At 39.2% G+C, this 12,991-nt stretch overlaps 1 protein-coding gene across 3 annotated transcripts in view; it reads left to right on the forward strand.

The window, feature by feature from the left end:
- Nucleotides 1-12,991, forward strand: part of USP24 (ubiquitin specific peptidase 24) — a 61,443-nt gene that overhangs the window by 40,032 nt on the left and 8,420 nt on the right. For all 3 annotated transcript variants that reach the window (XR_013340430.1, XM_021542075.2, XM_077785337.1), the window contains 22 exons: nt 114-274; nt 689-750; nt 1,107-1,298; nt 1,545-1,662; nt 2,948-3,092; nt 3,775-3,894; nt 4,123-4,248; nt 4,450-4,548; nt 4,762-4,844; nt 5,056-5,197; nt 5,493-5,612; nt 6,009-6,241; nt 6,657-6,781; nt 7,347-7,488; nt 8,376-8,526; nt 9,520-9,615; nt 10,257-10,360; nt 10,444-10,557; nt 11,298-11,394; nt 11,621-11,737; nt 12,361-12,453; nt 12,755-12,857. Coding sequence is in view for 2 of the 3 variants with exons in the window: in XM_021542075.2 (XP_021397750.1) it covers nt 114-274; nt 689-750; nt 1,107-1,298; nt 1,545-1,662; nt 2,948-3,092; nt 3,775-3,894; nt 4,123-4,248; nt 4,450-4,548; nt 4,762-4,844; nt 5,056-5,197; nt 5,493-5,612; nt 6,009-6,241; nt 6,657-6,781; nt 7,347-7,488; nt 8,376-8,526; nt 9,520-9,615; nt 10,257-10,360; nt 10,444-10,557; nt 11,298-11,394; nt 11,621-11,737; nt 12,361-12,453; nt 12,755-12,857 (2,743 nt within the window). In the remaining variant the exon portion in view is untranslated. The remainder of the gene's footprint in view (nt 1-113; nt 275-688; nt 751-1,106; nt 1,299-1,544; nt 1,663-2,947; nt 3,093-3,774; nt 3,895-4,122; nt 4,249-4,449; nt 4,549-4,761; nt 4,845-5,055; nt 5,198-5,492; nt 5,613-6,008; nt 6,242-6,656; nt 6,782-7,346; nt 7,489-8,375; nt 8,527-9,519; nt 9,616-10,256; nt 10,361-10,443; nt 10,558-11,297; nt 11,395-11,620; nt 11,738-12,360; nt 12,454-12,754; nt 12,858-12,991) is intronic.

Consider the following 12,991-nt stretch of genomic DNA (forward strand, 5'->3'; position numbering starts at 1 on the left):
TAGCCTGGTTTGCAAATGTCCATTTTTTCTGTTGGATTTCTGACATAACAGGAGTGTGGGGATTTTTGCAACCTTTGAGTAACTGCTGGTGTTTGACAATGACGCTGTTGCAGATCCGTCGCGTTGCCTGTGACCAGCTGTACACCCTTAGCCAGACAGACACATCAGCTCACCCAGATGTACAAAAGCCAAACCAGTTCCTCCTGAGCGTTGTTCTTGGGGCCCAGCTGCCTCTTTGGTCACCAACCAGCATCATGAGAGGAATCAACCAGAGGCAAGTCACGTGTGTGTTCATTGAGGAAGAAAATCTGACACATTTTGAAGTGAGCAGCACTACAGAAGCTCTAGGAAAAAGGGATTAGCACTTGGCAAGTGTTGGAAGTAGACATCCTGCAATTTCTAGAGGAGTAACTGAGAAGTTAAAGCATATTGTTGTTTTATTGTCAACTGATAACTAACTAGAATTGCTATGAAGTGAGGGAAGAAATGAGAATTAAATATGATTCCTAGTATTCAGAAGTAGCTGTTGGGAAGGAATGTTTTTTTAAAGCTGCAGCATGCAGAAGCACACCTAGGTGGTTATGCTACTTTGGGTTAGATGGACAGAGCACACAGACTTTAAAGACAACTGGCTAGAGAAAAGTTTATGATTTTAAGTATACCTTTCTGCTATTTATATTTGTTTCAGACTTTTGTCCCAGTGTACAGAATATTTTGACCTGAGATGTCAATTACTGGATGACCTGACATGTAAGTATGTGCAGACTCCTGATTCCTTCATACTTACAAGCTTATCTTCCTTCTGTAGAAAAGATGTAGAATCGCCTGCAGAAGGGGGTTACTACACCTTGAGCTCAGAGTGACCTGCCAGTGTGCTGGCTCTCCTGTGCTAGTGCCTGGCATGGTCTGTTCTTGGCATTGGGTAGCTGCAGGGCAGCTCATTCCTCCTGGAAAGTGAACCGAGTTCCCTGGTGGAAGGTTTGCTTGATACACATGGGGGCAAAACTAGACCATTACCATACTGTTTGAAATTCTTTGTATTTATATTCTACATTTCCAAAGCTGCTGTTTTTTACTGTGTTCCTTTTATTTTTTTATCCTTGCAGCATCAGAAATGGAGCAGCTGAAGATAAGCCCAGCTGCCATGTTAGAAGATGAGATCACTTGGCTGGACAATTTTGAACCCAACCGCACGGCCGAGTGTGAGACTAGTGAGGCTGATAACATCCTGTTAGCAGGACACTTGAGGCTCATCAAGACTCTCCTTTCACTCTGTGGGGCAGAGAAGGAAATGGTTGGTGAGTATTCCTCTTTAAATTGACTAGACTGCTGTGAATTCTGCATTAACACATGACTAGACAGTCATGTGAAGGCATCAGTAGAAGTGATACAGAGCTATAAGGACTGGTTTTAGCAGGATTTTTATATTTGATAAAACATTTGTTGATGTGCTGTGAAGTTGTTTTGTTGTTATGAAACACCTTTTTGACATTTGCAGTGATAATGTAAGTATTTAACAGTAGATGTGGATTGCTGTGTTGTAGGTTCATCTTTGATTAAGCCATTGTTGGATGATTTCCTGTTCCGAGCATCCAGGATTATTCTGAACAGCCATTCCCCAGCAGGCAGTGCTGCAATCAGTCAGCAAGACTTCCATCCAAAGTAAAAACTCTTTTTTTTTTTTTTTTTTTTTTTTTTATGTTGAGTTTTGTCTTCAATGTCATGATTGCAAATGTCAGTATTAAATTCTACACACAGTAGGATTTAATACCAGTAGTGGAGCATTCCTCCAGTTTTCTACACTTCCTACATACATAGCATTTTCTATGTTTTTGTGTGATCCAATATCCTTGCATTTCTGTACTTCAATGTTAGATCAATTATGAACTTCAGGCACAACCAAGTGCTGATTTCATGAGTCCAAAGAATATTCCTTTAGCTTGTTACTAATTGGCTAAATTTGAGCATGAGCAGGAAATTAACTTCCCAAGCTCCTTCTAAAAGAGAATCTCAAAAGTTCCACTCCTTCCTTTTTCCCTTCTCCTTACCTATTTTGTAAAAAAACTAACACCAGGCAAGTCTCCTTCCACCTGAGAAAGCTGCTGTAGCCCAGAATAGATCAACTGGATAAAAAAGAGTGGGCTTTCTCCTTCCTGTCACAGCTGTTTGGCCATACAGTATCTGAAGGGGTGGGTGAAAATTAGCTCATGTGGATTTCTGAGCTAATGCAGCTGGATTGTTTGTGTTGCACTGAGTAGTTGGTGTTAGATCAGGCATATCCTCACTGCCATTCCACAAACCCAAAAAAAAGTTCCAGTGGAGTATTTAACAAATCCTGAAATGAATGGGACTTGATCCACCTTAGTGCTTTGTTCCATTGCAGTTCATCCTAAGCTTGCTTTTTTCTTTGCCTAAAGTAAATAAAGCCTTTTCTTTGGCCTTCAGAAGAAAGGGCTGCTGTGTTGAATGACTGCTGAAAAGAACTGAGTTGTGAGGGTTTTGTACTGGTCAAGCCCAGGTCTAAGCTCATCTCTTGTAGCAAGGGATGTTGTCTGGTCTAGCTCTTCCCAGGTTCCCCTCCCTGTAAAAGTCATTTTGTCTCCATTAGTGTTACATGATGGAGAGTGTCTGTCCTGAGACATGCAACCAATTTTGTGTCCTCTTTTAGAGCACCTCCTTTTCCTTCTACTGAATGTTAGCAAGTGTATCTGTGTCAGTAAAGAAGACTTGTTTAAAGGAGTATTCCTCTTGCCACTCTTCTCATCGGAATCTTCTCCATTTACCCCAAGAAATAAAAAAATAAATAGTACTCTGCAGTGCCTCAAGTGTTTCATCACTCAAAGTGTTCTTTAGAACATTAATTGCCTTTTCTGAGTAATACAACTTTCTGGAATTAGAAATAATTGAGTCATCTAGCCAGTAGACCTCAATGTGTTTTTCTTTCCAGGTGCAGCACAGCAGACAGCAGATTAGCTGCTTATGAAGTGCTGGTGATGCTGGCTGATAGCTCACCCTCCAATCTCCAGCTTATCACAAAGGAGCTGCTTTCCATGCACCACCAGTGTGACCCTGCACTCACCAAGGAGTTTGATGTAAGCAAGAAGCCTTACTTTATTTGTGTTAGCATGGTCTGGAGTGCTGTGCATGGATTTCCATGATCTTCAATTTAAAATGCCACAATGCAGCTAAGGGTAAATGCAGATACATTTGATCTTCCTCAGGAGCAGATACTCCAGTGTGTCTTTGTCTGTTATTATCTGAGTAAGAAAGAAGTATTTCATAAATATCACAAATTTTATTACATTTTAGTCCATTTTCAACACTGATGTGCAATGTGTTAAATATTTAAATGAATGCATACAGTGGTCTTGCAGCTTTTCAGAATTTGTATTCTGGTTCTCCATTAAATTGTTCTTAACAGCTCATATACAAGGAGGGGTGGTTTTAAACTGAAAGAGAGTAGTTTTAGGTTACATGTCAGGAAGAAACTGTTCCCTGTGAGGGTGGTGAGGCCCTGGCACAGTCTGCCCACATCAGCTGTGGCTGCCCCATCCCTGGAAGTGCTCAAGGCCAGGCTGGAAAGGGCTTGGAGCAACCTGGGGTAGTGGAAGGTGTCCCTGCTATGGCAGAATGTGGAGCTGGATTAAGGTCCCTTCCAACTCAAACCATTCTGTGATTCTACAATACAAAGGTGGTTGTAAAAGCTATAGAATGTTGTTGGAATCTCATGTTTTTTAAAAGTTATTGGGACAAAAAGCATATTTGTCGTTCTAGTACCTTCCACCAGTGGACAGTCGCTCCATTTCTGGATTTGTGGGACTCAAGAATGGTGGAGCTACTTGTTACATGAATGCTGTTTTCCAGCAGCTGTATATGCAGCCTGGTCTCCCAGAGGTAATTAGTCCAGCATCCAATAAATTCCTCTTTTTGGAATTATTTTCACTTGAACCACTTCATTTTAGCATCATTTGTAAATAAACTGTAAAATGAAAAGTTAACTGTGTATGTTTAAATATGCACAACAAATACATAAATTTTACGTTGTAGTGCTGTGGGCCATGGCAGCTTATAGTAATGATTTTTCCAAAAACCAATTTAATAAGGTTATTTGTTTCCTTCCAGGCCTTGCTTTCCATTGATGATGATACTGACAATCCTGATGACAATGTGTTCTATCAAGTTCAATCTCTTTTTGGTCATTTGATGGAAAGCAAGCTACAGTATTATGTACCTGAGAACTTTTGGAAGGTATTGCATCTTTTTTTAGAATCAATAGCTTTTCTACTTAAAAAGTAATCATTTATTCAGCCTTTTTCAATTGCAGAATTTATAAAGTAAGCTCTAATTCAAAAAAACAAAACATGTTAAAATAAATTTATTTTAAAAAATACTTTTGGTAATATATATATGGAACAACCACCTTTTAACATATAAATATATTTCGTATAGATTTTCAAGATGTGGAATAAGGAACTTTATGTTAGAGAGCAACAGGATGCTTATGAGTTCTTCACCAGTCTTATAGATCAAATGGATGAGTACCTCAAGGTAAAAAGCTCAGCAATTTCTTTTCTGGTTCATATGCATATCCTTGGTAGCTTTTTTTTTCTCTTTTTCCTTTGATCTTTAGAAAAGAAGACAGAGAGCCATTTGGCTTATTTTGTAATTGTACAATATTCAGGAGTTTAAAATTCCTACTGATTTCTTGGTCTTCCATCCTGTAATATATCCAACTGATGTCTAACTTTTCATCTCCAACAGAAAATAGGAAGAGACCAAATATTTAAGAATACTTTTCAAGGAATTTTCTCTGATCAGAAGATCTGCAAGGACTGTCCTCACAGGTAATGTCACGTTTAGTGTATCACTTACCAAGTTATGTGCTCCCAAAACTGTTAAAATATGTAGGTCATAGTAGCACTGGAAAGTAGATCAGTGCCCCTGTGAGCATCACAGCTTTGATAGCTGTGGGGTAAATGCAGTATTCTTTCCTAAACATCTGTCTGGTTCCTGCCAGCTGGGTAAACCCTAATCTGTTTTTCTTCTTGAGTTTAGGTATGAGCGTGAGGAAGCCTTCATGGCTCTCAACCTTGGTGTGACTTCATGTCAAAGCCTGGAAATATCACTGGATCAGTTTGTTAGAGGAGAGGTTCTGGAAGGAAGCAATGCATACTACTGTGAAAAGTGCAAAGAAAAGGTATTGATTCTTAATTTTTTTGTGAAAGCAGATTAATGTGCAGTTTGATGTTTTCTAAGCATTACATCGTTATGGAAACCATGCTTAGATGCTGCTCACTCTTGCTACATTGAAGGCAAGAGGTTCAATGCCTGTAACTCATGTTGTAAACTAAAAATTTAGAGGGATGGCAGTATCCCAGTCATCCTAGGGACACCCTGCTTCCCATGGCTGGATTTTCACTGTGAATCTCTAGAAGGATGCTGCAGATTGCCTGGGGTATCAGATAGAGGTGATATTCTTGTTTCTTTTCAAGAGAACTACAGTGAAACGCACCTGCATTAAGGTCTTACCCAGCCTGCTGGTGATTCACCTGATGAGATTTGGCTTTGACTGGGAGAGTGGCCGTTCTATTAAATATGATGAACAAATAAGGGTAAGACAACTTTTCTTTATGGTGCCTTCCCCAGCTACTTTGTATAGTGGACTCTTGTTCTCTCTATTCATTTTTCCTTCTTTTCCTCAAACTTTGAGCAGAGATTTTGAGTATGTCATACACTTAATAACATGGTGATGCTACAGAAAATCACTTATTTTCCTTAGAGTTTTCCTTGTTTGCAACATTCTTGGGGTCCTTTCAGAAAGCAAGGCAAAAAACCTCCTTAAAGACGGTTTTTTAGTTAACATCTGTGTAGCAGGCATAAGAAGTTGAAGTTCCATATTTTCCTTTGGTGTCCCTAATGTGGGAAGTATTGTTACCATTCTCATGAAATTACATGAAGCATGTACACACTGCAATGTCTTGATTAATCCTAACTATCTCTTCAAACAGTTTCCCTGGATGCTGAACATGGAGCCTTACACTGTGTCGGGGATGGCTCGTCAGGACTCGTCCTCAGAAGTGGGGGAAAACGGCAGGAACACAGACCAGGGAGGAGGAGGAGGAGGAGGAGGCTCCCCGAGGAAGAAAGTGGCCCCTACAGAAAACTACGAGCTCGTTGGTGTGATTGTCCACAGTGGCCAGGCTCATGCAGGGCATTACTACTCCTTCATCAAGGACAGGAGGTAACGGGCAAGAAGGTTCATGGGGGAGGTTTGAGAGCTGTCTAAAGGCTTCTTGTTCTGGGAAGGTGCATGGAGCTATCCAGAGCTCCTCTGGAACAACTCTTCCCTTTCTCAACACCTATCATGAGGCAATGGCACAGTGAGATGGGACATCACAGAATAAAATTCTCATTAATTCCTTGTATTGCAGTTTGAGGGCTTCCTGACTTGCAGGTGATGTGCCTCTCACAGTTTTAATCAAGGTTATGTTTTAAAATGCAACTTTGACATCAATTGAACTAAGCTTTCTTTTTACTGTCAAAACAAATGTGAGTTCAAGCTTGTCACTTCTAGGCTATTGAAGGTGGTTTGTTTTTTAACTGGGACAATCAATTAATTCTTTTTCTGTTGTGTTTCTGTTCCGTTTTGATCACAGAGGATGTGGAAAAGGAAAGTGGTATAAATTTAATGACACCGTTGTTGAAGAATTTGATTTGACTGATGAAACCCTGGAATATGAATGTTTTGGTGGAGAGTACAGACCTAAAGTCTACGATCAATGTAAGCAGAAGTATAGTCTGATTTACAGTAGCTTCATGTTTCATACTGATTTCAGTAGCAGTAGAGCTTAGTCCATTATAGGTACTTTGAGTTACTTGGACTAATAATCCTTCTGAACCATTTTTCCCTAAAGCCTTCCCTTTACTGAAGTACAGAACAGCTTGTGGATGGCCTAATATGAATTGAGCCATATTCACTGTTATTCAGCACTTTGTAGACTTCATAGCAGAAGTTGAAAAGCAAAATGGCAACTTGTTAGTATAGTTTGGAAAAAAAACCACAACCAAACATAAACCAGCCCTTATTTTAGGCTAGTGAGAATGACTTCATAGAACACTGTGTGGCATCATATTGTTGTTCCCAATGCTTTAGGGAATTTATTCCAAGTACATTTCCAATATTCACCTGTTTCACTTTTAATCACTGACACAGACTGTTGTTTAGATCTGACAAATTTATACTGCTGCAGTTCACATTACTTGTACCCCCAGTTTTGCTTCCATACAGGAATGGGAAAGGTACTAAACCTTCAAGGGCCTTCATGGGCTGCCTTTTGTCCCCACAGCAAATCCCTACCCCGACGTACGCCGGCGCTACTGGAACGCCTACATGCTGTTCTACCAGAGAGTGTCCGACCAGAACTCCCCTGTCCTGCCAAAGAAAAGCCGAGTCAGCGTCGTGCGTCAGGAGGCTGAGGACCTCTCCTTGTAAGCTCCTCTTGTATCCATACAGGTTTCTCTCATATTGATATCTAGACCTCCCTCTGTCGGAATACCAGGCTCTTTCTTGCTCCAAAGTCAGGGTGAATAAAACTCAGGAGATGTTGTTTTTGAAGTCTCACTCTGAAGTTTGTTATCCTTATCTATTGAAAACTCATGAGATGTGAGCTCTCTCTAACAAGTCAAGAAAGTGAGCTAAACTGATGTCTATTCAAGGCTATTTAAGTCTCAATTATCTAATAAACAGTTATCATCTATATAATATATAACAGTTCTCATCTATATAATTTATGCTTCTAACCCAATTATGATCGCCCAAAACCTGCAACGTGGACACCTTTCACCCAATTAGAGAAAACCACCCAGATTCTTGAAGAAGAAGGTGCAAAAAAGACAACTAACCCTCACCCAAAATTCTCCATCTTGGCTCCCATATATCACCATATACTAAGATGCCAAATCTAAGTTTTTTCACCCTGTGAGATCAACAATGCTATCTAAACTAGACACACACTGTTTCTGTGCTGTCACTCAATTTTTGAAGCCTTTTCCAAGGTCTGAGGTCAAACAAGGTGTTTACTTGAGGGTTGGCACCCTTAAATTCAGAAAGCTTGAAGTTTTCAGCCACATCTCTCCACAAGTAAGAATTGAGTAATTCCTGTTCAGCAAAGCAATGTATTGCTGTTTTTTGGGTTGGTTTTTAAGCTGTTTGTTTAATACTATTACTGCAGCAAGTTCAAGCTGACTGACAGCCTCAAGAAATATTCAGGCTGTCTTCAAATTTGCCATAAGATCACTCTGACTGCAGTGGTATTTTATACCTATAGATTTGTTATAGGATTTCTTTATTCACCTTCAGCTTGTTGATATTTCAGATCTGCTCCCTCTTCACCAGAAATTTCACCCCAGTCATCACCTCGACCCCACAGGCCCAACAGTGACCGTCTCTCCATCCTGACCAAGCTGGTTCGAAAAGGAGAAAAAAAGGGACTCTTTGTAGAGAAAATGCCTGTGAGGATATATCAGGTAGAGCACACTGAAAGTGGCAGCTAAATTCTGCTCACATAACATTTTAGCATAGTGAGAGAAACATGGTAACTTTTAAAGTAATTCTGGATTCTGACATAAAGTTATTAACAAACTCTTTAGTGATACTTATTTTAAGTTTCACTGTACCTTCTCACAAAATTGGCCTATCGATTCTTTGCTTTGAAGAAACTGCAGGCAGAAGAATCACACATGAGATCTGGCAGCAGTCAGCATGCAGGCAGGGAGAGACAACAGCAGAGAAGGTTCTTCATTTGGAGTACACTCCAGGAGTAATGGAGATGATGGCAAATTACAGTGATCCTCAAATTCTTGAGTTCACAAGAATGTAGGAAGAGGAGGAGCAGTGAAGAGAGCCTGCATCACACACACAGGGAGAATAAATTCTGCAGGCTGTGTCTGGCCCTCCATATGGCATTTCAAGGCATTAACAGCCACTTTGGGCATTCTTGTATCTGGGATTGTATTATTACAATGAACAGAGCTTGGCTCAAATTTATTGAGAGTCTTTCAGCAAAATCTCATTTGAAAAAAGAAGGGCTTGGCATTTAAATACCTTATTGTGGTTGCAGCTTGTAATTACACCAGGACTCCTTGCTCTCTGCATCTAAATTTGTTAGGCAAGCCTTTCTGGTTTGAGGGATGTTCTCTTGGCTTGTTTATTAAAAACCAGCAAAAAATAGAATTTATCTGCAATTTCTTCCTTTTCTCCCTTAATGGCTAAATTATTAAATCCATCATCTGTTGCTTTGTAATATCTTTGAAAGAAAATCACTGGTTTTATACAAGATCTTCTAAATAGTACATCAGTATGTATTTTTTCCTCTGCTGGAGTAGTGAGTCAAAAGAAAACAGAGTAAGTTTGGCACTGATTTTTAAACACCACACATTTACATAAAAGATGAAGTTTTAGTTAGAGAAGTGTATTTTGACAACATTTTAAAATTTTTTTGCCTTCTTTTACTTTTATAGATGGTGAGAGATGAAAACTTGAAATTTATGAAGAACAGAGATGTATACAGTAGTGACTACTTCAGTTTTGTTCTGTCATTAGCTTCCCTGAATGCTGTGAGTACCTGGATTTTAATCTTAGAATGTTCAAAGCATGTTGGGTAGAATGGCCACAAAAGCTATTTGGGTCAAACCAGGAAAACTGAAAGAAAAGAGTTGACATGATTTTGCTTTTCCAGACGAGCTATTCCTAACCTCCAGTAGTTTTGGATGCTGTTGATAACATCTGCCTCAAAGCAAACTTTCTAGTACTGGGAGAAACATCATTTTGCCCCAGTAAAATTTATTTAATAAACCATACCTTTAATAATGATGCAAACTGAGCCTCTAGAGGGACAGAAATCCCTCTCCATATGGAAGGTCCAAAAGTTGTTGTTAATTACTTCAAAGTTGATAGAGCTTAATTGGTAATAGTTTCTTAATTAAGTTTTTCTAAATTGAGTCATAAACAATGAGCATTTATTAAATTTTTGAAATCCACAGACCTAGTTGGCCTTAAAGCAAGTTTGCTCCTGTTTTAGTATATTTATTAAGTAGCAAAGTCAGCACTGGAGACTGACTTAGCACAGAAAAATGCTGTGGTTTGTTTTTTCCAAGTAAAGCAAATAACTTGAATAGAACATGTTGATGTGTTTAAGAGACAGCATGTGTGCTGCAGGCCTCCTTCTGCTTTGGAGTAAATTTGATATTTCTTTCAGACTAAAGTAAAGCATCCCTATTATCCCTGCATGGCAAAGGTGAGCTTACAGCTGGCAGTCCAATTCCTCTTCCAAACCTATCTCCGAACCAAGAAGAAACTCAGGTATGCACACAGAAGACATGGTTTCATTTTGGGAGGTGTTTTTTCTTCCTGGATTACTGATGGTTGTCCCTGTTTTGTTGAAGGGCTGATACAGAAGAATGGATTGCCACCATAGATGCACTGCTCTCCAAAAGCATTGATGCTTGTCAGTGGCTGGTGGAATATTTCGTTGGGCCAGAGGGCCGGGAGCTGGTAAAGTAAGTCCTGGTAATTCTGTCTGAGGTGTTTTGTGTCTCAAGTGTGGATAAAGCTTCCTCAGAACATGATCAGGTCTGGACTGATGTATTCCCAAAGAGTTGACTGTGCACATTCTTTAAGCAGACACTTTAGATAATGACTTAGAGTTTTATTTCTGGTATTTTCTTTGTGCAGCTTTCTGAGAATGTTGAAAATCAAATTAGATGGTGCAGTGTGCATGGAGGAGGATGCAGGTGATGAAGTCAGTGAAGGGATTTGGAATGTGCTGAAGTTTGTGTGGTCAGCCTACAAGTGGTGGGAAGGGAGAATATGGTGAAAGTGTTGGGGTAAGTTAAATACTTACCTGACAAGGATCACAGATGAACTAGAAAGATGTTCTTGCCAAGCTAAGGATCAGCTGATAGGTACTTTGAAAACAAATTATTGAAGATCTGACATGCTGAAGGAAGTGTGTCAGTGTAAAGAAAATGTTACCTTTTAATTTGCATTGAAAAACAACATTTTATGAGTGCTTTTAGAGCTTTTTTTTTTAATTTAAATGAATAAAAATAGGGATATTACAGGCCTTACTACAAACAGGAATGTGTGAATGTAAGCTAAAACTTACCCACAAAATTACAATACAAAATGCATCTGGTCTGTTAAAATAATAAATACTAAACACCACATTTAATCACAGCAGCTGTGTGTGTGTGTTTTGATTCCAGTTCTCTTTGCAGCATCACCTTTTATCTTCCAGAACTTTCCTCCTGGAATGCAGTGTGAGGGAGGTGCGAGTTGCTGTGGCCACTATCCTTGAAAAAACCCTCGACAGTGCCTTGCTTTATCAGGAGAAGGTCAGTGAGTGTCACCTCCTCTCCTGACATCCCCTTGCTTGGCTCTCCCTGGTGGCTCTTCCTCTGCTTGCAGGCAGAGCTGTGTGAGCTGATCCTGCCTGTAGCTCTTCATTTCTGGAATAGGTTTTAATGGTCATCTCTTCCTGCCCAGGAGGGATTTGAAACACTTTGGGTTTTTAAGCAGTAGACAGCTCTTTGCATCCAAAATATTTTTTTTTTCCCACAGTTAAAAACTCTACATCAGTTACTGGAGGTGCTACTTGCTTTATTGGATAAAGATGTACCTGAAAACTGTAAAAACTGTGCTCAGTACTTTTTGCTATTCAATAACTTTGTACAGAAGGTAAGAAAACATTGTTTTCTCATGGCTATTTACATTTTAAGACATTAATAAAGCAGCTAGTGTTCTTTATCCATAGAAGGGTTTGCAGCACAGTGAAACTCCAAAATTTTATTAGGAGTAATCAGGTTTGTGTTGTTTTTTAAATAAATGGCTTTCAATAATGGATTAGGGTAAAATCACACAAAAAATATACCAGCAAAATATAGCAATGGAAGATGTAATTTCCAGCATCTGAATATTGGTTGTCTGTTTTAAAGGGTTATATGGGGTAGTTGTTTAAAAAAAATGTATATATATTAAAAAATCAGGCATTCAGGATTTCTATTCCATGGAGAGCAGAATAACTGACTGAATTTGCTATTTCTATTTCTCTATTATTTTTGCCTTCTTTTTTTCTTGTAAGACATTTATTGTGCATCTGCTGATTCTGCTCTGGTTTGTATCATGTGCTGTGTAGAATGAGACACGTCTTCAGCAGTTTATCTTATTGATCTGTGCTGGGATATTATGGGGGTTTTAGAGTGGAAAATGCAGGTCTTAGCCTGTGAATTTTGCTTTTGTTCTTTTGAGCACTAGTTCTCCACCTGCACAGGAAGGTAATTTGTTGTTTTTTGTCTTCACAGCAGGGAATAAGGGCTAGCAGTCTTCTCCTCAGACACTCTGCCTTGAGGCACATGGTCAACTTTCTCCTTGGCCCCAACCGGCAGAGCAATCAGGTACAGGCCATCACCATGTTTTTAAGATGTTTAAATTATGAATAAAGACTTTTCATATGGTAGAATAGACAAATCCTTCAATTATTCTATAAACTTCATACAAATGTGAGCCCACCTATGTGTAGTTAGTGTGGAAATAACTGTTTTGGCAGAAGTGAGCATGATGGCTTTGATTAATAATAGAATTTTTACCCACTCCAAAATATAAGACCATGGTGGTGGACTGTCAGAAGATTATTTTGGCTTAACAAAGTTGATTAAATAAACCAAAGTTAATTAAATCTGTCTTTGACTCAAGCAGAACCGCAGGTGGAGTTCAGCACAGGCACGTGAGTTTGGATATCTTCACAACACTGTAGCACTACTTGTCTTGCACTCTGATGTCTCCTCACAAAGAAATGTTGGTAAGAATTGTGGTTTTGTCCTTTGGTGACTTGGCATTTCAGTTACATTGATTGCGAGTAACTTACTGAGGAAAATACAACAATTTTTAATTTAAGGAAATTGTTAATATATGTTTGATTACTTCTGATTTTGC

The sequence above is a fragment of the Lonchura striata genome, chromosome 9, assembly GCF_046129695.1.
Source record: "Lonchura striata isolate bLonStr1 chromosome 9, bLonStr1.mat, whole genome shotgun sequence".
Lineage (NCBI taxonomy): Eukaryota > Metazoa > Chordata > Aves > Passeriformes > Estrildidae > Lonchura > Lonchura striata.